Source organism: Triplophysa dalaica, chromosome 1 (assembly GCF_015846415.1).
Source record: "Triplophysa dalaica isolate WHDGS20190420 chromosome 1, ASM1584641v1, whole genome shotgun sequence".
Classification (NCBI taxonomy): Eukaryota; Metazoa; Chordata; class Actinopteri; order Cypriniformes; family Nemacheilidae; genus Triplophysa; species Triplophysa dalaica.
Genome location: NC_079542.1, coordinates 15,215,559 through 15,243,226, shown reverse-complemented (window position 1 = coordinate 15,243,226; position 27,668 = coordinate 15,215,559). Strand labels below are relative to the sequence as shown.

The 27,668-nt window shown below is 38.1% G+C and overlaps 1 protein-coding gene across 1 annotated transcript; it reads right to left on the bottom strand.

Moving 5' to 3' along the window:
• Window positions 1-458: 458 nt before the first annotated feature.
• On the bottom strand, window positions 459-26,935 carry ube3c (ubiquitin protein ligase E3C). Its single transcript, XM_056751361.1, has 24 exons — window positions 26,796-26,935; window positions 25,445-25,583; window positions 25,128-25,181; window positions 24,562-24,636; window positions 24,296-24,442; window positions 24,054-24,169; window positions 23,754-23,911; window positions 23,489-23,642; window positions 22,503-22,723; window positions 22,239-22,390; window positions 21,967-22,154; window positions 18,650-18,736; window positions 18,393-18,550; window positions 17,967-18,193; window positions 15,881-15,985; window positions 15,490-15,577; window positions 12,336-12,433; window positions 12,128-12,260; window positions 10,899-11,146; window positions 5,241-5,453; window positions 4,523-4,711; window positions 4,228-4,294; window positions 3,703-3,833; window positions 459-1,739 (listed from the first exon to the last, which is right to left on the bottom strand). The coding sequence occupies exons 2-24, from the start codon at window positions 25,508-25,510 to the stop codon at window positions 1,569-1,571; spliced, it is 3,246 nt and encodes a 1,081-aa protein (XP_056607339.1). The 5' UTR covers window positions 25,511-25,583; window positions 26,796-26,935; the 3' UTR covers window positions 459-1,568.
• Between the last annotated feature and the right edge of the window lie 733 nt (window positions 26,936-27,668).

Genomic DNA, 27,668 nt, shown 5'->3' with positions numbered 1-27,668 from the left:
ATACATTGGTAAAATTCGAATTGGCAAATGTCTTCACACACAACTTGCGCAACGACAAGACAATCTCTACACATCAATGTTTGTAAACAACTAGACATTAAGCACCTGCATGATGTTATTTTTCTTCAGCATGGATGTTCAGAAATATTTTGTTTACCAGTGACTCACAAGAGAACCGCCTTGTAGAAATGCCGTGTGACAGAATACCACACTTTAAAAGTGTAGACATACAAACAGTCGTCAATAGCTACAAACACGTCCTTACAGCGAACAGAGCAACAAAAAGCCATAAAGTGAGAAAACACTTAAATTTCACTCCGGTTACTGGATTATTTTATGCTAAATCAGATATCACTGCACCTTTCATAAACCAGACATTGATTTTCACTTTTCCTTCATTCAACAGTTCATCAGAACATCAAAACCTGAATCCCTAATCTAAAAACAATCTGAATGTCTTCAATTTCACTTGTTTTTCTTTATTGCACAAATGTCAGTATCATTATACAGACATAATGCATAATGACAATGTCCAATGTGTGGAATACATAAATACATATTTTTTTATGGAATCACAATAGACACAACCCCAAAGTCCGAAATCTCATACAAAGGCCTGTTAAACTGCTATTTTATTTCAACATGAATAACCTGGGAAAAAACACATCATTCTGGTTCCAAGTGTAATGTAATTCCATTTTACAGATAAAAGTCTAGCAGAATCAGCAAGTTCAAATACTTCCATTACCACATGATTAAAACAAGATGACTACACACCATTTTTTGACACGTGCTACTGTTCTACCACCCCTGTTAACCTCACACATCAAGGTTTCGACTTCAATGACTCAAATCTATTAAACTCCTTTGTTGGTGGCTCATTAGCCATAAAATAATTTTTGAGCTGGAAAATTAATAGCTCAGCATTTTCAGCAAATGCTACACTGATAGCATGCCCCGTTTCAAGGCATGCACATTTTGACTGGTACAGCCGTTGTGACCTTAAACCAAACCTGCTCTTTAGTATCCTTAATGTATTGAAGCTGTTTCAGGCATGCTGTTATACTGAAGAAACGTATGTGTTAGCTTGTTTTTTGAATCAGCAAGCCTAATGCATGCATCTTTATTAGTTGATGCACAATGTGTGCTGCACTGGTGACAAAGAGCATCTGGGAGGGTACAAAAACGTCTGCCGTTACCAGTGCAAAATGAAGTAAAAATCTACAGGTCAATTTTGTGCTGCCATTTTATTTCACTTCTCCATGTCTCTCTAACACTTAGCATGAAAATCTGAATGTTAGTGCTTTTGATCAGTGGATGCTTCTTTGATGTTGCTTCGAATGTATAAATGCTGTCCCTTTATTTACAAGTTTGAAATAAAAATCAAATTGAGCATTTTCTTGTCCATGCCACAACTTTTAGATCTCTCGTTGTAATATCTTCTTGAAATCACTGCAGGTACACAGCAGACTCGCCATATCTCTATTGTGATCACTTTCTCTCTGATCACGTGACATGGCCACAGCTTCTTGTTTGGGTTCCAAGGCCACCAGAAGAGGACTCATTCCTCAGCTAAGCTCGAAGCCAGCAGAGGATTCAATAGCATAAAGTAGCTTGTTTCTCATTTGCTGAGGATCAGAGAACTCGGGCAGCTTGAGAAGGTTCATGCAAGTGCTAGCGGTTGGGAGACGCTCCAGGTCAGTACCTCCATTGTGGATGCAAAAGGCTGGATAGAGTTCCTAAGAAAAGAGAAGAGTCAATAAAATATCTATAATACATTTAATTTCTGCTAGTTTACTCTTATTTTGGGTTGATTTACATTTAGGCATTTGGCAGTCGCTTTTATCCAAAGCGACTTACATTGCTTTATCCTATACATTTTACATAGGTATTTGCAAACCCCTGGGATCGAACCCACAACCTTGCGTTGTTAACGCAATGCTCTTACCACTGAGCTACAGGAAAGGTTGATAATTACTTCTAGTAATACAAAAAAAATGTATCATTATTTTCTTACCCTCTAGTCATTTCTAACTACAGAACTCAAAGTAAAGACATTTTGACGAATGTTGGATACCAAACAATGGCGGTAACCATTCCCTCCTTTTATATGGACACAAAACCAATGGAAGTCAATGGGTGCCGCCATTGTTCTTCAAAATATATTTTTTTGTGTTCTGCAGTAGAAAGAAAGTCACACCGGTTTGAAATGACAAGAGGGCGAGTAAATGATGACTAAGATATTAGCTTCACTGGCAAACAATGGTCTCATATCACCATGATGGAACACCTAGACAGAACTTTACAGATCAATGAAAGGTTGCTGAAGAAAAAAATCAAGGTAGGCATAATGAAACCATTCTTGGGGCAAATAACCAAGTGGCTGCTAGACTCACCCCAAAATGAACCTGATTAAACCTGCTTTAACGGGCCAATTTTTCTAACAATTAGGGTATTAAAGTATCGTTGCTTATTGAGAAAGTGTCACGGTGAGAGCCATCATTTTGAGAAAAGGGTATCCATCATGTTTTTTAAATAGCTTACTCTGACAGGGCTATATCTCCCCTAATGAATTCTGGGGTGTTTAACGGCACCTAATTAAGGCTGGGCCGGCTGAAGAGGCAGACGGGGTGCGAGGTCATCTCCCCTTGATCTGTCTCTCTACATCTTATTCCTCTCTTACTCTGCCTTTCCATCCACCCCTCAGTCCGGCTGCACCAAAGTCAAATTCATTAAAGAGCCACACTTTAATTTTGGCACTAACAAGTATCTGTGGAATAGCTTAGAAGCTATGCTTTGTCCCCCACCCGAATTCATACAGGCTAAAGTAATCTGCTTTAAACTGATGACAGCTATTAAAATATACAAGAAAGTCTATGAAATGACAATTACTGTCCTTAGTTAATCTAAAACAGACATGAAACATATTTCTGTTCTACTCATCCAGTTAAATGTGGCTGTAACATACAAAAAAAGTTTCGATTTTTGGAGGGGATAACAATGTAAAGGAAACTGCAAGATATGCTTGATAATGAAAAACTAAGATTTATATGAACTATTCTCTCTTCCTCATCTTTTGCTGTCAGTTATATCTTTAATTACACACCAGAGATCAGACACCAGTCAACATCAGACAGGAGCCATCAAAAGTTCAGCAGTGCATTTATAGGTTTTTATCAGTCAGATGGATTTCACACACCCAGTGGCACTTGGCAAAGCCTCAAATAACATTACAATGACAGGTCACAACCTCTCCAGCACAAATAGAGTCCAGGATAAGCCCTAACCTGATATCTATTATAATGTGACAATGATTTGTCACAATGACTGTTATTTGCTCGTACACCCCTGTGTAAATGAAGGACGCTACACTGTGACCAAACATTTTTGTTCATTTCGTTATTTCTCGGTAAAGGTGGGTCACACCTTGCAGAAAGCAGACCTCTTTGTTTGATAAAAAGGAAAATGGGACTAAATCATCATACCATACCAGGTGTGAAAGGTATGAACTTCTCCTGAACTTCATATGTGATAACAGAATCAACCTGATACGGGCTTGGGTTGTGTCTGTACATTTTACTTTGTTTGTCCCATCTAAGGCCCATTAAAATCTTGATAAAATATTAACTTGACTTTAAGAAATCCAGACACAATGGAACAGAAACTAAAATGTGTTTATTGGCCATAACAAATGTGACTGACCTTGAATCCTAAGAGTGGCGGTCGTGAACAGCTCGTAACAAACTTAAGCAGCTGGCGCTTCTCCTCATCGCTGAAGCTGTCCACCACATCCCAGAAGATTTGAATCACTGGATGATTTGCTGTATAACCACCTGAGTAATGTGGCGACCGTTGGACAGTTAGGAAAAAACAACAAACAATTCTCATTTTAGACATGCATGAACTAAATGTGAAAAACTAAATAGGAAACTCTGAATGATCAGATAACACTGAATCTTTCACCGAAAGTCATGGGCTACATCCAATTCCTAAATGAATAAGAAGAGAGTGATGCAGATTCATAAAGAAATGGTTTCTGCATTTGACCCTCTCACACTGGAAGTTAATTGAGATGTTATTCAATATCTGTGACTCTTTTTATGAGCAGAGTTCTTACCTTTTTAATATTGCATGTAGAAGCTATTAGCCATAACATACGATCAAATAAAAAAGCTACTAATTTAAGCCAAATGTAAAATAAATGCAATACTGGTGTGACGTGAATACCTGAGTAGTTAGTGAAGCTCTTCAGGTCTTCCAGAGAGATAGGAACAAGTGCACCGGAAATCAGTACCTAAAAAAATATATAAATTGAGTTGTTCAATTAAATCAAAGACATGTATATTGTTCTTGTTCAGGATGGCATAATAAAAAAATTAACAAGCATTTAAAGTTTAGAAAACAGACACCATATGATAGTATATGACACTGTATTGTTAATCTTTTCAGAGACACAACACCTTTTCCACATCTCTAGTGTCTATTAATGTATGTGTGTGTGTGTTCTCAGATAATGTGCTACCTGAAATTCCTGCTGATCAAACATGCGCAGCCACTCCAGGTTGACCACGTTGGCCAGGCCCTGCCGGAAGGCCAGGCAGTGTGCTCTGATTTGTTTGTTCAGACGGTAATCGGCCACTAAATGGATGTAGGCTATCCTGTTGGCCGTAGTTACCGGGATGTCCTTTCCCCCTTGTTTGAGCTCGACCACCTGGAAATAAAGAACAAATAGAGGGAAGTGTGAAAGTCAGCTTGTGTGCCGAAGCATCGCTTTTTTCACAGAGCAGTTTTCTGGGTTGACTGATGATTTAATTCCTCCTAAAGGGTGGAAGAGCACAGCTGCAGAGGAGGGTGCTGAAATAACTGATAAGAACACACAGGGACCCTTTCAAGACTCCCCCTCGCTTATGAAGGGGTCAAATCTTTAACATGCTTCAAAAATAGAGCGACCAATTGATTGATTTTATCATTTGCTGTTGCATTTAAAATATGCCTTGAAAAGGCTGTGTTACAGTCATAGGTTAATAAATACGAGTGGCAATACTAGATTTAATGTATTACTATTCTAAACAGTTTCCTTTCAGCAGGTATGTTTAAGCTAGTCAACAGAAGACATTTTACAACGATTTGGACAGAGACGTGCTTTATCTCCATCAGCAAAGACTAACAACACCCTAGATCAATTATTAACAATGACAAAAGAGAACATAGGAGAAACGGACGTGATGCACGGGTCTCACCTGCGCCTCCCCGAGATCATTGTTGACCACAGTGAAGTTGAGGCCGAGGTCTTCCACATCACCTTCATAACTCTTGAGAAAAAGCAGGTTTCTGTACATCTCTGGGTCCAAAGAGGCCAGATGGTGGATGTCTACATCCGCGCTGGTGCCTAGGAGCTTCGACAGGAAGAAACTGGCAAATGGCAATTCCACTAGCATGTTTTCATACAGCGCCTGGTGGACAGAAGGAAAGAGATATTCAAGACTTAATTGTGCAGTCATCCAACGCGAGTTAAACCACATTAGAAAGCAAAATCATTGTAAAAGTAATTTGTCTTAAATAATTCAACTTTATTTAGAAACACTGCCTCTATATTTCAGCATCTCAAACCTCAACAACATCCACTGTAACATTAACCTGTCGTTCCATTAAGGAGCACAGGGATGGTGAGTCATATAGCTGAAGTACTGCAACAGTCCTATAAAGACCATATCTGAGGGCATTAAAATATACAGGCCTTAAATAAATGATTGCACTAAAATCCACAGACCACATAAGCGAAATGGATTATAAATTTCCCAAATCTCCATAATGCATGCATCTAAAACACACACCCTGGCCATAAATCAGAGCATTTTCTAAACACAGGTTAATCGTGCATTTTTAAACATGGGACATTTTTTATGCAAAATAATCCACTTAGCATCATTCTTCCCACGAGCCCTGTTGTGGGAACATATGTGCTGTGTCCTCTTGAAACCTATCAATAACATTCCTCCTAAGAAGCCGCAATAAGGATATGGAGGCACGACGCAGACTATTTCTCAAAGCTTCAAGTTATTTATGGGTGTTTATTGCCAGAAATTGTGCCAAAATGACTTGGGATAAAAAGGATTAATGAATGGCCAGGCCTTTTAATATAAGTGAGTGCAGTGGCAACGCAATTAATGCAAATCGTGGCACTATCAGGAGAGTAAACGCCAACAACTTAACAGCTGCCTTCTGTTTCTGCCAAATAAATTTGTTAATTTACAGCATTAAGAATCAATAAAAATTTCACATGCTTGTCATCAATCAGAAGTTTTGACCTTCTCTTTCCTCTCTGTTGCCCTTTGGAGAGGGACAGTTCAGCACTGCTTCTTGAACTCCAGAACAGTTGTGTAACTTTTGTGTATGTGACCTCCTAGAGAGTCAGCGGCATGTGTGGACTGTTGGAGTATTCATTAAAAAATAATGAACAGTGATAAGGCTTAAATTATGTTGCTTTAGCATATCTCTTTATTATAAGAATATTGTATAACATTAGTATATAGTATATTATATCTTAATTATTACTTTTTTAATATCATTGTTCCAACACCGTGAACTTCAAAGCACCCATTCCTGACATTTTCTACATGTCCGAATGTAGTATTTCTGCTTTCTGAAATACTTGATTCTAGTGTTCAAACTGCTAAACTCCACAAATGTTGTTCTTGGCAACCAGTCCTCACTGCATGAAATTAAAAATGTAATATTTACAGTTTACAGCTGTGTGTAAAAGTGGGATAGCACAATCCGAAAGTGCTCATTGCCAGAAAGAGTGAATTATGATCAGATACAAATCCCCATTTGTGTAGGGTGATTTATAAGATTTATAATCTTGAACTCAGAATTTTAACTAAACCAAAAACATACTTCATTTTTCAACGCTGGAACATCAATTCTTTTGGTTGGTGGTTTTATTTTTCACACGTTTGATTGCACAAAATGTATGTTGAATTTCTATAATTTATAAAATGTCACAAAAACTGTTCTCCACCTGTACTGTAAAAAACAACTAGTAGAATTTTGCAAGTTTTTGCAGACAGTATTTGAGGTAAATTTTACTTAAAAACTTTACAAAAAAGGTAAAGGTCCATTGTGTCATTTGTTTGGAGGACCTATTCACAGAAATGCAATATAATATACATAACTATGTTTTCATAGGTGTAAAAAGACCTTACATAATGAAGCGTTTTTCTTATCTCAAAATGAGCTATTTTCTATCTACATAAACCGTGGGTCTCTTGCTTGTATTTCAGCATGTTTTGTCAGCCTCTGTAGTGCTTCAAAAAGGAGGGATGGAGTGAACCGTTGGTTGCAATTCGCAACCTCACCACTAGATTTACTGACTGGTCCTTTAAAGTGGATGTAACATAGTAGCTATAGAAAAGTATTTAATTTGATCACATCTGTATTAGACAGATACAGATGTTTGATTATGTCCGAAAACAATCAAGCTCATGGAGCCGTACAGGGGGGGCGAAACTAAAGCAACAGCATACAATAAATCATCACATTATCCCTACAAAAGTATCGATTCACGGCGATTTATGTACGGTTCTGCGTCAAGTTTTTATTTATATTTATGCGTAGTTGGCTAGTAGGTAATGTCCACAGGCATGTTGCTGGCAGTATCAAGGCAAGTATCAAAGAAGATGCGGCTTGTTGCTTACGCTCCAAAAAATGACGTGTGCAAAAATACTTAAAATGAAGCTCATGAAGCAGTCAAAACGGCACCGGGAATTCCTCTGTAACATGCGTAAGCACAGATCTAATAAACACTCCTTTTATATTTCCAAATCACTTGATTGATTGGGTCGTATATTGTTATCACTTCTTGTTTTTGTTTCGGTTCGGTTCGATGCCTTTGGTCCGTGTTGCATTCATATTTCAATCAAACCGCGACATAAAAGTTTGTTTGAAAGTATACTGAAACCCATCTTTTCAGCGGCCTCGGTCCGCGTGTTTGGTGCTCACTAGGGTTAAGGTGGCAGCGTTCACACTTATGCAAATAAACTGCACTACTATGGGTGTCTCTTGAATGGTGCTACAATGGTTCAAGTCTTACCTCTTAGAAAGGTAATTTAGAGTATTCTGGAGAGATGAGCCAACATCTCAATACATGGTTGCCTCAGGGCTCAGTGCTTTGACCGCTGCTCTTTTCCATATACATGACATCCCTAGGTTCTGTAATTCGGAAACATTGCTTTTCCTATGACTGCTATGCGGATGATACACAACTCCACTTTTCATTTCAGCCCCACGATCTGCCTATTTTTGCATCCATCTCAGCATGCCTGAGCGACATTTCACTCTGGATGAAGGACCATCACCTGCAGCCAAACCTTGCAAAAACAGAACTGATTGTGATCCCGGCCGACCCAAATATTCATCACAACCTGTTCATTCAACTGGGCAAATTAACCATCACACCTTTTAGAATGGCCAGAACTTCATGTATCATGTTACAGGACCACCCGGTCCTGTAGATTCATCCTCTACAACAATAGGAAAATAAGACCTTTCCTGTCCGAGCATGCTACCCAAGTCCTAGTCCAGATTCTTGACCTGTCCAGACTGGATTAATGCAATGCGCTACTGGCTGGACTCCCATCTTGCACAACCAAACCTCTACAGATGATCCAGAATGCAGCGGCCAGAGTGGTCTTCAATGAACTGAAGAGAGCTACGTCATTCCTCTCTTGAAACTCTTCATTAAGTTACATTGGCTCCCTATAGTTGAATCAAATTCAAAGCTCTGGCCTACAAGACCACCACTGGTTCGGCACCCCCATATCTTCACTCGGTAATACAGATTTATAAACCCAGCAGATCACTGGGCTCTGCAAACGAACGACGTCTTGTAGTGTCATCCCAAAAAAGGGGGAAAAAATATCACTCATGTACCTTCACTGGATCTGTTCCACATTTGTGTAATGATCCTCCCGCTGATACAAGATAAGCAGATTCTGTAGCCCTCTTTAAGAATTGGCTGAAAACACATCTCTTCCGGCAACACCTGACCTAACTTCGGTTTCTTTTCTACTCGTTTTATCCTTAAAACAAAATCCATAGCTTTGTATACTGTGGTAGGCTACATAAGACCAGTTTTTACAGCCCTCGTGCTTTTTGCTGTCCTTATGATGTTCCAAAAGCTTTTATTGTTTACCTCATTTGTAAATCGCTTTTGATAAAAGCGTCTGCTAAATGACTAAATGCTAATGTAGAAAAAAATCTAACCAAACATGGCATATGTGAACACACCTAACACACCTAAACACACCTAAAACAACAAGTAAAAGAGCTCACAGAGTCACCTTCACGTGGCAGTGCACAAGTTATGCTTTCAATATTGTCAAAATAATTCCTGCCGTTTTTGTGTCTGCGATGGAGCGTGTCACAGTAACAATGATGCAATTCTAATCTATGCGGGTCATCTTTATAACAGCACTAAACAAATATCAATATCCCACTCAGTCTGCCACTCTCGCACATATTTATAGAGAGAGAAGGAGGGTTAATTGAAAGTCAAATTCAAATTAATCCTGTCACCTTAATTGCTTCACCCATTACTAAGAAGTGAGGGCAATTGAATGGAATTAGATCAGCAAAGTAGGGAGGCGGGGCTAGCCATTTCTCATAGTGGGACTTCAGTTATGTCCATTCCTTTGTACAAGGTGTGTGTATGTGTGTGTTCATTATAGCTCTCTAATAAGTGGCCTGAATTGCCTCTTCGCAAGTGGTGTTGATGCCCGTGACTGTAAAACAGATCAAAACTCTATTACCGGCGGCATTGCGCCGGTTATTTATGGTACTAGCTGATTTAGCGTCCGTGGCCAAATGCGATGGCTACACAAACAGAGATGGAGAATGCGGGCTAATGGAGTTGCCTAATTGAGCAGCGAGCTTCTTGGCATGATGTAATTCATCTACCCTTCCCCCAGTCAGCGTGCCTCGCGATAAACAATCCCGAGTCTGTGCATTAATGAAACTTTAAAAACATTAGCGGCTAATAAATACCAGCAAGCCGACACAAGAGAGACGGCCAGAACAATACAGAGCGGCGCAGGGGTAACAATAATGGCAAACCACTGAGAATAATTAAGAGCCTCGTGAACATATTACTGCTTATTATGGAGCCTTTTAATCAGCTGAGAAATGAGTATGTCAAATGTAAATCTTAATACATGATGTGATTAATGCCTTAAATGCAAAATTGCCCTCTCTTACAAAACTATATACGGTCACTTAATGTTGTGACAACGTCTATTCAGTTATAATATTATAGCGCATATGATCATTACAGATTTTGAACAATCCAAATCTCGGAAGCCAAAATACACAACTGAACAAATTAATATAATCCTGAGTGAACGGTTCGGTTTACATGCATCCATAAACGTTTAATATTTTGATAGAGGTTTCACAAAGGTAATTTCCAAAATGATCTTACGTAAGGCTAGACGGGGGAAATTATTTGGATCAAAAGGCCACAAATAAACTTGACTTTAAACTCCAGTGACCTCGTTAATAAAATGCACAGGATTTATATTGGTTACTAAGCCACTCAGCCCGAGATCACTGATTGAACCTGACCTGTGAACTTCAGCATTGATCCGGATGACCCCGTTTGTGTTTGAGAGTATACGTGAATGAAAGAAAGGTGGAGACTGCTAAGAGGGCCACAACAGAGAGAAAGCTATGAAGAACTACTACAAGAGTTATTCAATTGTCTTACGGTAAAATAAAAAATGCATAGTGACAAGGCGGGATACTCTTTAATCTCCTTTCCAATGAATGTTTCAAATTATAGCGAACAGTCACGCCGATAAAGTGGGGATGTGCAATGCATCATGTGATGAAATATGCCTCACCTTTCCTAATATCCTGCCAATGAAGTAGTAGTGACGGGTAAAGGATTCGCCTACGAGCATCTCTGCTGTGGGGCTCGGGTAAAGGAGCCCTTCATTAGTTGTCTTGAAGAAGCCTTGGTTAGGGTTAAAGCCTGATTTCAACAACTCGTTCAAGAACTCTCTGAATATTCCTCCACCATCAATGCCAGCTTCATCCAACCCATGAGCATTGAGCAGATGAACCCTTATTCTCTTCTTTAGATCAGGCTCTGAAATAGAGAGAAACAGACACGGAGCATTTGAAACATACACAATTCTTCTAGTACTACTATTGGACTTTAAAACAGTGCAGATAATGTATTGAAGGGTAATGAAAACAATCCAGCTATTTAGAAAATATATATGAATTTGTGGCAAATCAAGACAATTACATTTTTACTAGTAAAAATATTACTTTAGGGTGACTTTACCCCAATTCAATCCAAACAGACGTGAAACTGCCATTACACAAACACATTCTACTACATAAATAATGTTGAAAGCTCACAGTGACCTAAGGTACACAGCAATGAAAAAGGTCATCTTTCAGCTAAATTAATCACAGATCATAAATCACAACAACAGCTTTGTAGACAGATTTATCATTGTTTTCAGACAGTGTTTGCTATCTTATATCTTTTTACCTAGTATGAGGTCTTTGTAACGTAAGGTATTTTATAAATTGAAGATTTAACATTTCACTGTGGACATACATACGATGACTAACAGATCTGGGAGACGTTTTGCAGAAGGACTGTCTTCCGTTGTGTGCATTCTAAAAATGCCTCATATGATAAGTTAATATCTCGAGACTCAAAAATAGATTTATAAAATGTTGAGTTGCAAAAATAATGAAGAAACACTAAAATATGATTTAGGGTGTCATTTATAAATGTCTGGTGCAAGTACGCTTTGGCACAAAGCACTTTATCCAAAATCATTAAATCAGCTTTTCGTTAAGAATCTGCCTTTCTCAGGGTCTATGAACACCAAAAGATTATTTTATGGGGTTCTGTGAGCACACTGCTTCTGGGTATACAGCATATCCCACCATCATAAATCAGAGCAGTGTAGTTTAAGAAAACAGACACAATAAATGAAAGACAGATTAAAAAAAAACTTGTGTAGCTTTATCAGTAGAAGGTTGGTTAACAATTCGACCTTTGATTCTGAAAGAGCTTTTGAACATGTTTGAGGGGGACATCTCTTACCATTCTCAGGGGATAATTTATCATACGCGTCTTCATATATGTAGTTCCGTCGAATGCTGATGCTAATGCCATCCAAAAATGGGCCATCGCCCTGCACCTCCCGCTTATCAGCATAGATCAATTTCTGGAAAATCTGAGAAGAGAATTAGACAGATTACGAATATGTATGTATTGTGAGTAATAAACACACCAGTGGTGGCTGTCTTACCTTGACTCTTTCCTCAAAGGGCACAACAAATGGTAGTTCAGTGAGGATGGCCAAGTGTCTTTCCTCTGATACTGACAGCGGTGGAGGCTCTAGCCCAACTGTGGTAAAAAAGGATTCAACATCTCTGTCACTATACTTTAAGTGGTGATTCAGATTCCATATCTAAAACTGCGTGGAAAATTCGTGTCACACTGCTTTTTCCTTTTTTCCCCAAAGCACCTAGGAGTTTGCGCTCTCTCTGTCGTTGCAAAGAAGCCATGGGCCACAATAACCGTTGAGATGAGGTATACACAATGGATATGGATTATGGACTGAAAATACCTTGCAATAACTATGCAAATAGATTTATTTATGCTTTGGTCAACCGTATCTCCATCTACACTGAGCTTGTCTATATCGGTTGGCTGGTTCTTGTCACATGACCTGCAGTGCACGCAAAGCATTCTGAAAACTTGAAATATTTTTTTATTAGAGGTCAACCGATTGATCGGGGCGATTTGGGGGATTCTTGAATGAATCAGCATCGGCCGATCGAGCCGCAAATTATGGCGATAAACAGGCAGGTGCATCTGTTAGCATCTAAGTGTTGTTGTGGAACGCGCGACGCTGCCTCTTGCTGCATATCACTGTGATATCTCCCTATCAGTGCTTACTTTTTAACCTCCTGATAACTTCACAGCCTTGTATATTTCATTGTTTAAATATGATGCTACTTGGGAATGCGATTAACTTTTTGGAACTCTTTTGTAAGCGAGCCTTCAACCACATAGTTTAGGCTACATGTATGCATGGGTACCAAAACCTGGTCACGAGCCCAGCGGCTAAATTATTAGTGTTATCCACATCGTATCGCTAGATAAACTCAGACGTTATCAATACGGTTTCTGTCAGTTAAATCCTGACTTGTTGTTTCCCCCTTCATTTATGCATTATGTCCGTAGGCGGTCTTTTGTGGCTGTTTAAAACATATTTGACCACAAGAGCATCTACTTTCCTGTCATGCTAGTAAAAGGCTAAATGCTAAATATAACTAAAAACGCAGTTATGAGCAGCAGGATGTGTAATATGAGTGATTGTTTTATTTTTGTTTTAATTTAAGATTATGACCATTTGACTTATAGCAGTGTCTGCCAACAAACGTTAACAAAAATCATGCTTCAGAACAATTTAAGAAGGTGCTTAAAAGTTTTGAGCAATGTATTATTACTATGAATTAGACTACTATCTTGTATCCTGCAATAAACACTTACTCAATCAAGTGCACTGTTTTGAAAAGACATGTCTTCAATGTTTGTTTAATTTAAGCAATATTCTGTATCACTTCTTATAACTTAATTAGATGAAGGTGTAAATATATCATATATCGGCCATCGGCTGGCCCGATTAAAAAACTCTAAGTAAACTCTCAATTTTCATCTCGATGTGGTGCTGACGCGCCTACAAAAATTTGCGCGCTGCACCGCGTACATGCTGTGACCACGTCGCTCCCTATTTAAGCTCAGATGCCACACGTCTACATTTAAAATAATAACGAAATTTGCGCACAAAAGTCACAAAAGATGAACGGTCCCCATGCCATCTCTGTAGAAACACTTTCTGCAAAATACTAAATCTGTATGCTGGAGCAATACCCATGGCTCTAAAGTAATAAGTACTCAATAAAGTAATCAATAAATAAATTGTATTAAATAAGATAATAAACCATACAAATTAACAACAACAATAATTGTTATAAAAATAATGATTATTTTACATATCTTCACTTAATAATGTACTTTCTTCCCCTTAGTCTAAGAAGTCTACGCATTTATTTGTTAACCCTGTTCAGTCATGTGGACAAACACAACAATGTATACAACACTGACAAGCAATTCACTCTGCAAGTACAGAATTCATCTGGCTAATAAAGCCTTCATCTTCATCCATCCTGCTGACAGTCAATCTCTAACACTCTCTATTCATCATCCAGACAAACATACTGCCAGTCAACCTTCAAAATCTGCCCCATCTTTACATTACAGTATTACACTAACACACCCTATACAACACCCTATACAACTGAATGTACTACATCGAGTTAGATGTTAATAGGCTATTTTTTGTAAAATTGCTCATTTAGATAAACTAAATAAAACTGGTCTGGATGACCTACTTCAGTTGCATCTATAACATGTGCAACCTTGAGTGAGGTCCACCTCATCACGCCTCACTGAATGCTGTATTTTCAGACCATCCCATTAAAGATCACTCAATCCAGTCTCTGTCTTCCCTGCCACACACTTTTAATTAACTCCGCAGCAATTTGCCCATCCACCTGTCCTCTCCTTCCATTACAGGGACGTTTGTTTTGTATTAAAACTCCGTCCTACAAACGTTTCGACCAAAGGAAAACTGCCGGAGCAGCAGATGAGAAGTGTCATTCATCTAATACGTTGCTAGCATGGTGGAATGATTCTACTCAATTAGTCAGTCCTCCCTCCCTCTTGCCATTGAGGGGCCATCTTGCTGGAGAAATATGGTGTAGCGTGGTCAATACAGAAGCCATTCGTCACTACCTCGCAAGTCCATTTAGGGAAATGAAAAAGGTCCGGACAAACAGGGGGCCAGATGTGTCCTGCCTTTGGCTAATTGAATTTTTAAGCACATATACTCCAGGGTGGCACGGAAATAATCCGACGCATAGCTAAGAGTTAGTCTTAAAGTGATACTTGACCCAAAAATTCATCATTTACTTACCTTCGAGTTGTTCCAAATCTGTATACATTTCTTTGGTTTGATGAACACAGAGAAAGATATTTGGAAGAATGCTTATAACCAGACAGATTTAGCTCCCCATTGACTCCCATAGTAGGAAAAATTCTGGGCAAAATCTGTCTGGTTATAAGCATTCTTACAAATATCTTTTTTTGTAGTCATCAGAACAAAGAAATGTATACAGATTTGCAACAACTCTAAGTTGTTTTGGGGAAGTATCCCTTTAATCCCCTTTGTCGTGTTATGAAAATAATCCATGAAAGCTATCCCAGGCTCTTTACTTTATATTTTAGTTTTTTCATTTCACTTTATTTTCAGTAATTTTTCACTGGAGGTCCCAATAGACACCTATAAAAACCCTCATAAGCATGCATTTTATTTATTTTATATCAGGTCTTACCGTCTAATGTGGACTGAAGCGGTCCGATGCGACCCATTCTCCTAGTTCTCCACACATGTCTTGCAGAAGGTACATAAAGCTGAGTGACCTATAACACACAAACCAAAAATACACTGCAAGGTCAACTTTTATTTATTAACAGTCTGTATCGGAATTATTTAAAGGATTATGTTTATGAAAAAGTTTCTTTTTAATGCAACGTTTCAACAGAATGCAACACTACATTATGGACTATTAATGTCTCTTTATCAAGTTTCATTAGATCATTACTATGTATCCATGCATCTGTCAAAAACATTTCACACAAAAACAGTTCCTTTATTTTTTTACCGATCATACAGTTTTGAGACAAAACTACAAGTTCTGGTTTATATTCTCAAATTAGTTTTACCTTATCTGCCCTGATGTTGACTCCATCAGACAGCCAATGACCCGATGGACAGAAGGTTCTTCGAATATCTCTTGCCTTCAACATCTTCACGAGGTTGGTAATCACCTTTGAGAAAACACCAAAACAAAATGATGGTAAAAAAACAGTGCTTCTACCACTACCTTTACATTAACCAAATGGTACTCAAACATCACAACCGCTCATTTACAAATTATTAAATGTATTTAGTCTGAACTGATTCTTGAAAAAGTTATTTATAAGTTTAACTCCTTTATGTTGCAGTGTTTAGCACAAATAAACTTTCATTGACCAGTCAGTGCTGATAATCATTATGTGGTCGGCTGACATCAGTACCCAAATCCACACATACAGACACATCTCATCTACAGATTCTCATGAGACAATGGTCCTTCTCAGCTGGACTAAATGGGGTGCGAATACAAAAAGGGAATGTGGGATGTGAATGGTTTAAACTGCATTTATAACATATTATGTTAACAAGTGTGAAAGGCTAAATATCTTACGTGTGACAAAAACTAAAAAATACAATGTCAAAGTTAAAACACAATTAATCTCCACAGCAAGTCTGCTTCATCTGAATTCACTTATCTACACATCTGTTTAATACTCATGTAGGATTCAGTTTTTTTCCAACGAAAGTCCGGCTGGCCATTTCTAGAGAACGCCAATCAATCTCTTTCCAAGGCATGCTAAAACCAGAGCCTCCGTAATAACGGCAAGTGCAAAACTCTGTTCTGTGTAGCTTTGTGGGGCAGAGGGGCCGAAGGCCCTTCCTGTCTAAAAGGAATGAATAAGCATTGGTTAATTAGCCCACTGGGTTAAGTGCAAGCCTTAATGGGTCTCTCCAAAACTCCTGCGGTGACATCCCTCTCCAAACACGGCCAAGAAGAAAGTTCCATTAGCAATATTAATACAAGCTTAGTTGATCATTTTCATTCAATTAACTTCTTTCAATTAAATAGATAGCTCGACAATAGGAGTGATAAAACATCCGGAGGGACGGCCCATGGCTGGAGGCAAACATTAGTGTGTGAGGGGTCAACAGCGTTAGAGCTGACTGTAAATTGCACATTTAATTTGGGAAATGCGTTTCTCGGGCTCTTCTTTAATGGGTCGTTTTAGCTGACAGGAGGCGTTTGCCGCCATCTTTTGTGGAATTCATTCAGCGCCCTTTCTATGCTGAGAGAACACGATCACATAACTAAGTGTTTCATTTAGAAGTAATCAGAGAATACAGAGATTTGTGTATGACAGACAAAATTGTCTGTGTATATAGCTATAATTTTATGTGAGAAATAGTTGACATGTCTACTGTTTGATAACATTATTTGTCTTAAATAAATTCATTTCCTGTTAAAACTGGACTACTTGTCTATACAATGAAAATATTTTACTACACATCCATCACTATTAATGGCTGTGCTAAATGTTGAGAGCACTCACATCCTTTTAAAGAAAAGTTAACAATTATATTATAATATGTGCATCACTTAAACACCATTAGATAAATAACGTTTCATTTGGATTATTTGGATCACATTTCTATTATAATCATAAAAACTAAGTCAATGAACTGTCAACAGGCTGATCTAAACCTGGTTATACCATACAGGTTATGCCATACAGACAAATGAACAGTTTAACACTAATAGGAGGATGGAAAAAGGGACACTATGATGAAGATGATGAAGGAAGAGAGATAGTGAAGATAGGTGCCTAATATCCTGATGCCGTTTTTCAGTTCACTTAGTCTTGGCAAACAACCTATTAATTTCCTAAGCGAATGGTCTTCTTGCTTGGCTGATCTGCTCTGATAGCCCTAACAGATGCGGAGACTATTCGCCTCATTAATTGACAACTAATCTAATTAGGCCATCAAAGACGTTGTTAGAGTTGCTTATACTGTGCCCTGGATAAAAGTAATGACCCCTGTCCACTGAACATATTATCAGCACTGATGTGACATCTCATTAATATCTGTAATGTTTAATCACTTTCAGCTGCAAGTAAATCCTGCATTATTTCAGCTAGAATGAGTCTGAGATGTAAACGCAGAGTTGTTCACCTTAAACAGCTGGACCCATCGTTTCTGTTGAGCCTGAATGCACTGCTGCACTTGGCTGTTGCTTTTCACCCCGACACTGCGGAACGCTGCTACATACTCCTCTTTGTGCTCAGTCTTAGTCTCAGGATACGCCAGCTTGATGATTCCCAGACAAGCGTCCCTCAAACACCGAGACAAAGTCACCAACTCTGTCAAAGAGAAGGGCATCATCGACGGCTGACTCTGACCTGCCCAAACAAACATTCCATTAATAACACCATATTGAATTGTTTTCATTAGCTTCAGAGAAAATTGGGTGTGCAGTATATTCCATAAATGTTGTATTAATAAAGACAAGGGCCTGAAGCTAGTGAACAACAGTACATCAAATCCCTTCACAGTAATTCTTATATTTAGGAAGAATGTGTATAGAGTAAATGTTATTACCATCCACTGAGCTGCCAAAGAACTCGCTGTCATGCACAGAGATAAGCGAATGACTGAATAGTGAACTGAAGAGATAGAAGAGAGGGATGATCCTATTGGAATCCTCTAGAGACATCGGAGAACCACGAGACATTACCTGTAATAGAAGAACCATGGACCTACACCAAGGAGAGGAACAATAAAGAGAACCAAAGATTGGGTAATGTGACTTAAATATAATACAGATCGAATCGCCTTTAGGTTCGATTACAACTCACCCCGTGATCATTTTAGTTTTCATGGATGTGATTAAGTGCCAGAGGTGTCTCAGAAACCGAGCATTGAAGGCTAAACTGTACAAAAGCCTGAAATAAGAAAAACAATACAGTGTAAAAATCTGTGGTTGAACTAGGATAAAAATACAACTTTCAGAAGACTACTAAAAACCGCCCAGTCTAATATATGCAGAACAGCCTTACTAAACATGATTCACAAAAGGGGTGCCTTGGGATCTCTAACCGTTCAAACAGCCACATCTCCTGCCCATAAACCTTAACATTGCCAAATTTCCAGCAGGACTCATAAAACAGAAAAATAAAACCAACCCAGTGAGCTGGAATTTCAAGCCCACCTCTCAGCTCGTCTTTGTGCGCGACCACAGGAAAGATTAAATGAGCCATTAGACTTTATTTGGGTGAGCCACCTTCCATAAGTAAACTAGCAGACTGCTTCAGGGTCGTAAACAGACCAGCGATTCCTGTGGGGGCACCATTTAAGTTAATGACAGGCAACAAGACAATGTAGCACAGCCACAATTGCCTGACCGTAGAAGTAGTGTTGCTATCACAAATTAGATACTGAGCTGAGGTCACCCAAATCATTAAGCATAACAGCCGTCACACCAGGATGTGAGAAATAGCACTGGTGGTCGCTGAGTGCTTGTTTTGTGTGAAGGAGTGAAAAAAGAAATTAAACATAATTTAAGGAAGAAACAAAAAAAGTGTTAAGGTAAGAATGTGTAAGTCCACCTTGAATCACACAATAAAGCAGCTTTGTTTACATTTTGATTGCCTTTTTCAGCTATATCTGTAAATGTGGCAGCACTTGACAACAACTTTAACTCTCATTGAGAACTGAAACACTGAACACTTCAAAAGCACAACAAAAAGAAAATACACTTCTGTGTATTTCAGTGAATTTGGAAAAAACTGAGAAATAAGGGGACAATAAAGTTAAATATGCACACAACGCAGAGGGTTATTTCAAGCCTAAATTTGTAAATATGTAAATGCATTAACATATACAATATTTACAAAATGAAAAGATTTCCGTCCAAGAACTACAAAACGAGGGAATAAGATTTATTACAACAACAAATTCCCCAAAAGTCATTGCAATACATTAAGTGGATGGTTTAGTATTTATAGGATTCAGAATGCTTGACTAATATACAAACAAATCTTTTAACTCTGACTCTCTCTCAAGACTGATATCCCTACAAAGCTGATGTCACTACAAAAAACTGGTAACACTTTAAGCTAAGGTAGTTTTTGTTAACCATAGTAAATGCATCATCTGACACGAATGAGCGATATACAGTAGTAAATTACTATGGAAAGTCAGTGGGGGCTTATTTTGAGGTGAACTATTCCTTTAATGTTAAAAGTATTACCAAAAAAGAATATACCTTGGACACAAAAAGTCCATTTCAGTCCATTTTACCAATAAAGATTTAATAAAACATATTTCAGAAAGGTTCACTAGACACATAAAGCAGAACAATACAAAGAATATGTGTTATTGGAAACCCAAATAATAAATCTTACATTGCCATGAATAATGTGATATTGCTTCTGATATTTTCTATTGCATGTCTATCGTTTTAACCAAGAAGACTAGTTACAGTAACATTAGTTAAATACTATAATGACCTTGTTTAGAGTGAAATACAGCCATACACCGTAAAATATGATAATGTCTAAAAGCAAGCAGACAAAGTTTGCATGCTCACATGGCTCTTCTTTAAAGGCTATAAATCAGGGCCAGCTGTTATGCCTCTTGTAAAACTATCCCCATCCACTCCTGCAAGAATTAATCTTCCTAGGCCAGCTAATTATTTTGTACAGATATCCAATAATGATAAAGTAGTGAAGGTTGGATTTACGATAAAAGCCTTCACTGCTGGACAGGGCTGTAAAATATTCTAAAAAATAAAATAAATAAATACCACCAGTTTTTGGAATGGAGAAAAAAGGTAATGGAGAATCATCACACATACACGCCTGGCACATAGTTAACTTCTGCTCTGTGTTTGTTTCATTGGCAAGTAATTTAACAATTTCTTTAATACTTCATTTATATTAATATGTTATTGTATATTAATTATATTAAATGAACTGCGATAATATTAAAGAAGATCTATTGACAGAAATGCAATATAAAACACATAACTATGTCTTCAGAGGTGTATAAAAACCTTAATAGACATAATGAAGTATTAAGAGTTATTTCTATTGCATGGAATTTGTGATGTTTCTACAGTAGACCGAAACGACAAACTCCTCAACAAAGTTGAGTGAATACTTTATCGCCTTCAGCAAAGAAGCAAAGAAAAGTGACCACATCTCAGTCCTGTGTCAGCCACCTTAGTGCTTCGAAAGAGAGGGGGGAGAGGTGGAGTGAACCGTTGGTTTTAAATCGAAATTTCACAAACTAGACCTGTAAATTAAAACTACTCAACAGTTATTGATTCTTTGCGAAGGTCTTCCGGGGGTTAAGTTTGGGACACATAATATATGTTGTTGTTGCAGCTGAAACTGTCTATAACACTAACAGAAATCACCTATATTAACCTTTTAATTTAGGACAATAAATGGCTGTAATCACAATGGCTGGTTGTCAAGCTTCTGCACAATTTCAGCTATTTCACCAATGCCAAATAAAAAAACTATTGCAAACAGTGTCGAAGATATAAACAGCTTGGTTGATCATATTAGGAGCCATATTTTTTTGCATTGGATTCACAAACTGCACGGCTGAAAACTTCTAGCTAGCTCTGACTACACAGTCAGAAAACTCTCATCAAACCAGTACTTTTCCACTTCCCTGCTTGTTCTGCTGAAAACCTGTTCTCATTCTGTCCACAAGGCAGATACAGAAATAGATAAAGCAGAGGTGATTGAGAAGAGAGCTCATTACACTAATTAATGATTGACAGCAACTGAAACTGCACAATTCTTACGTGGTCGATAAAAAACAGGAAGACCTAACTGGCTGATTGCTTCATTAGCGATGTTACTGCTTTCAGCTTTAACAACCAGATGAAAAGATAAAGAAGAAACACAACCTGTCCATAGACTGGATGACAATTTGATGATTTTTCAAAATCTGTTTTATACTCCTATACAAGTGCATCCCATTTCCACCCAATGCCATCTATAGCACTTTAATGTCTGTCTTCATATCGATTAGAGTAGTACAGTACATCTTACTTAACCTGCATAAGAGAGTTCAAGTGTAAACTTTGCATTCCTGGGCATTGCATAAAAATATCTAGGTGATTAGTTTGCCGGACTGTTTGTGTGTGTCATCTGACCTGACTCGAGGCACCATCATACGGTGTTGCACCATCAGTGTGTGACAGATAGATGCCATCATAGTGAAGATATCTTCACTTGCAGAGTCTCTCCACACTAATGTTAGCAAAGCGTTAGTCTGCTGCTTGGTGTCCAACTTCTGCACGCATTCCTGTGTTATGGAATGCACAGATATCCAACTTCCATCCTTTGGAAAATGACAGAAAAATATTGTCTATTTTCAGATCATAATTGTATATTTTATTGTGATCTTTAGTGTGTGTATGTGTACCCGTGTGGCATGATGCTGTATGTTCATTTCTTCCTCATCTTCTGAATCACTGTTGATGTCAGCTCTACTGGTGCTTTCAGTCACTGGCAGCAATGGCAACAAAGTCTGTAAAGCATTTAAGTACAACAGCAACCCTTCCTCTGAGAGTGAACCTAAACACAAACACGGTACACGCTTGAGGACAAAGCATTCAAACAATTGATTATGTAAAAACACTCAGAAGCAATATATATGTAATAGTGTAATATAAAAAACTGTACTTACACAGTCCTGTTTCTCCAACTGTTAATACAAAATAAAAGAGCCATGGTGCTTGAGCTCGGGCATGGGCAGAGGAAGCTATGGTGGCCTGGAGTGACCAAAGGAAGTTCTGGAAAGGGAAAGCTAGTCTTGAATCTGCCAGAGCTGGCACAAAGAAATGATAGATTTGTTCAGTAAAAGGCGCTGAGATGAACTCCTCGGTGAAGGCCGAAAACACAAACTGCCTGTTAATGAGAAGAGAGAAAGTCAAGCAGGATCTCAACCATGATAATATCAATCATGTCTGTACTAAACAACCTGGCAAATTCCTTTTCAAAATGTGACACTCTATATGCACTTGAATGCTGGTATAGACATCTCAACAATACTAAATATACAATCTATACAAAACCAAGCAACTGTGATTGAACTTTTTTACATTGTCCTAAAATAATAATAGCCTACTACAAAGGTTCCAGGGGACACACATGTACTGATGGAAAAATATCTGGCTTGTGTCTCTAGCTACATGTCTGTGTGTGTCTCTGTGTCTGTGAGTGTGTGCGAGGGAGGGAGGGAGGGAGTCATAAAGAGAAAGTACAAACACGAACTATATGCACAAGCTTTTACTCTCGCGCTCTTGTCGTTCCTCATGGAGAAAAGAAAAGAAAACATCAGTGTTCGTCACTCAGAGTGTTAGAATGAAGGGTAAATGGTGAGTAAACATTACATGTTGAGTCAATGGGTCTGCCTGGATTTTACGACTCACTGTAAACACAGCAGTGATGTAATTACTGTCCATGGGTCCCCTGGAAGGAAAAGCGAAGGGTCTCCAATATGAGGTTAGTGGGCAAGCTTTTATTAAGGGGGGCATCCACCACACAGACCAAAACAAAGACATTCCTCCAAGCGCTTAAAATAAGTGCTCACCATAGTGTGTACAAGCTACAGGCTATGAATAATGTGATTAGATTTGATTTTTCTTAGTGTGCACCCATGTGAGTGTGTACCTGGCATCTGGAGGGCAGGAGCCATATGTAAAGTGCAGAGGCTTGAGAATATGTTCTAGCAGTGTGTGCGCTAGCGGAACAGAGGGGGAGTCACTGTACTCCAGACTGGACGGCAACTTGTGGTTGACTAAAACATACAGAGATCTGTAGTGTCCTACAACAGAGAAAGCCAGAAGATGTAAAACAAACAAACTTCTTACAGTAGACATGTAATGCAAATTTTGCAAAGAGAGAGAGAACCACACTCTGAAATTGAAAATGATACCTTTCTGAACCATATAGTGCAATATTTGCTCAATAAGTGCAGTGACACAGTTTGCATCTTGTACAACAGGCATGTATGTTCTGTCAGAGGTGAAAACCTCTAGCATCCGCATAGGAACCGCCACATTCAGACTGTCATCCCTACATGCTTGTAGCAGCCTAGAAAAGACAAAAAGAATTTAGACATTTGCTGCTCTACCAACAGAACATCATGTCATCAACTGCGTGACTAAGTTACTGTGACAATCTTCAGGGTTGCTAGTTTACAAAGAAATAACTGAAGATACATCCAAGCCTGTACCTGCAACAGTGTCCCAGTATTCGTTTGATCTGAAACAGACAATTCTGTCTTTCTGGCCCCACCAGCAGCTTGAAAAACTGTGCATGGTGCTTAATCAAACTCTGACACATCCAGATCTAGAAGGGTTAAGGCAATCATACAATTTACTAGATAAAGCATCTGTAAATGACAATGAAACCAATTGAGGTTCTTAAATTCAAAGTATATAATAATCATTAAACGGTATAAACCACATTGCCTACCAATCTGTGTGTATCTTCACTCGATCTGTAAAAAAAGAGAAGCTGGCGAACTAGTTGGCTAAGAGTTCCACCGTCTGCAAGCGGAGGGCCGGAGCCTGACTGGCACTGACACACACAGTGGTCGAAGTGGCCCCTTTGAATGGCATACTACAGAAAATAAACCAAAAAGGATTGAGATATAAATATGCAGGAATTTTACGGTTTGTATATTCGCTAAAAACAAACATATAAACAACACTTGAAGACTTTAAAGTTCTTCTACATACTTGTTGTTTCCTATCTAGGTATCCCCTTATGTAGGACTGAATGATGATTGCATTTTTTAGTCTTCTCCTTTCATCCTGTAACAAATGCAAAGATTAATAAAACCATAGATAACCATCATATGCTGTTTGTTTAAAATGTTTACATTTGAGCAGTGATAGCAGTGTGTGGTGATAGTTGCATCAAACATAATCCTCAATGTGAGGGATTTCACTGTTACTTGTAACGCTAAATACAAATAAATAAATAATTTGAAAATGTATGCCAATATTCAGCCTGGTCTTCCCTTCAACTGTTCTATGTGATGTTACTGTAAAATGAAACAATGTTTTCAAAATCTAAAGAAAAACACTTATTTTATAATAAACGGGTGACTATAGCTTTCCAGTGGCTCAGTTGTTAGAGCATGACGCTACCAACGCCAAGGTAATGGGTTTGATCCCAGGGGATTGCACATAGTCATTAGTAATGTCAGTCGCTTTGGATAAAAGCGTCTGCCAAAATCTGTGTATTTCAAAAACGCATATTTACACAACAGGTTTAAAACACCTCCATGGCTGATGCTCACCTCCCTTTTTCTTCTTTCTTCATGTGTTCGATGAAGAAGTGATGCTTTTTCCTCCTGTATAATATGTACACGAGTCATAACAAAACAGACCAGGAATCAACATGACTTAAACATTTTGCCAACTTTATGTTATGTCGTAATCACATGATAAATATTCTCAAAAACTCCATGAGGCTGATTCTAGACAAACTTTGATGTATAGTGCAATATTTTATAAGAAAGAGCAGAATTCAAGAAAAATGTGAATTTAAATGGCTCTAAATCAATGAAATAATTTGTTTGGATAATTTAGCCAGAATGGCATAACCCAAACTTACTTTTCTGCTTGCACCCCCAAGGGACACTTTAGGTGTTCTCTTGAAATCTCCCTCAAAACTGAACATGGTTACACTTTTTCCATCAAGCAGCAGTCAAAGCAATTACCCTGTGTGTACTGCAACAAAGTGCTTTCTGTGACTGCAAGAAAGAGAAAACAAAACGTAATGAGACAGGAGTACCGCCAATTAACAAACCACAACTGGTAATGTTATGGTAAGTCTTCTCTATCGCAAGAGAAATCTCTCCGGTCAAGAAGTTCCAGATGCCAATAAAGTTACTCAAATTGATAAAAGAATATCCGCAACACTTCAGTAATAGTACCATGTAAAGGCTAGTCCTGAAACCAAAAGTGAATCAGTTAGTTTTAGTCATTGTTAGCAAACTATTCTACAAAATATGCTACATTTGTAAAGAAAATATTCTATAAAAGCAGTTTATCTGTGTGTTTTATTATACTGTGTGTGAAACATAAATTAGAGCTATTGTGAAATACAATAGAAGCAGTTGTGAAAACACATCGAAATTTTAAGCAGTTTTAACCTTATTAAAGATTTCAGTGGGAGTCATAATAGTAATAACCTGCTGGATCAGCTTAAAATAAACCTGTAAAACAAAACTATTTCATCTGTTCTACATTGACCTACTAGTATGATGACACGCCACTGACACCGAAAAAAAACCCTCTATCAAAACATTAAACTAACTTTAAGCATAACGACTATTTAGTTAAAGAGGTTGAGTGAACGATACGATTTTGTGTATAACTCGATTTGCCCTGGCTTGCTTCTCTGGCCTGTTAGTCACCGGAACATGTCCTGGAAAAAATGTATTTCATAGAGACAACTAACGTTAACGTTACATGCATTCTGCCTCAAGCCGAGCTAACGTTAGTTAGCTTTCTAAAACAAAGAAATCATAGCACACGTTTATAATGTAATTTCTGCACGCGTGCGTCAGATCTGAAGATACAAAAGGCCACTTATATTAAGTAAATGTGCTTTTTCTTCAATCACATCTAATGAACTTCTGTTAGCCTCTTGGCTAAAGGTTCTTTGGCTAGCTAGCTAATGACTCAGCAGCAGGTCAATTGTCGTTATGCTCAGCAATTCAAAATACACCACTCATTTACACGTACACGTGTGTCTTCTATGGGAAATGTCTTCACTTAGTGAGAAAAAAGCCAGTAAGTTAAATTCATAGTCAATCCTGAGCTATGCTCTGACACGTTAGTTCAGATGGACACAAACTTCAGTCATATCGCCTCTAGAGAGACGTCTAGTGATTTCGTTGAGATTGTACGGCTTTTACTACAGATGTGTCGTATTATTACATAAAATACTTATTGTTTACCTGATTTTACTGAATCATCAGCCGAACGATTCAGTTCAGCGACTGGATATCAAAGAAAACAAAACCGAAATCGTTGCTCTCTACTACACCGACACAACACAGAGAACAGCCCGCCCACTCAGTAAAAGGGTGAATTCCGATTGGATAACACAGCACTTCCTACGCAGCGATTCGTTAAAAACGGGGTCAATAACTTGCAAAATGTCACAATTACTTCCTGGATGAAGTTCAGCATTAGGAAACCAGTTGCAGCGGTTCCTGTCTCCTGGATATTGAACTGGATCACGTACACTAAACGTCTTCCTAAAACCGGTTATGCAATATTAAAACCGATAACTTACTGGTTTGTTTGCTTCAATTTGTAAACATCAAAATCTAAGAATGTTTTTATTCCGCGACTACAAAAGAACACTAGCTACTGATAGTGCTATCATTAATTAAATTAATTTAAAAATACTTACATTATTAATACTCTTGTTTAAATTAAGGGCAAACGTCTTTATTTTATATTTATATAAGACACAACATTAAATAAACAAATAAAAACAAAAACAACCGTCTAAATAAAGTAGATTCAAGATTCAAAGAAGCTTTATTGGCACGATAAAACTAATTGTTACATTGCCAAAGCACATAATATAAACAGGCACAGATACAGATTAAGATAAAAATAAAATAAATGAATACAATGATCTCTATATACACATCTCAATATAAACAGAAAAAGAGCAAAGTATGCTGAAAGTTCTCAGTGAGGTTTGTGTGTAACAAAACCGAGTAACAAAACATTAAGTAACAAAACACCAAGTTTCGACTACTTTCTAGCGAATACTTATTTTTATATAACGATAACGATGTCCCACACATTGCTTG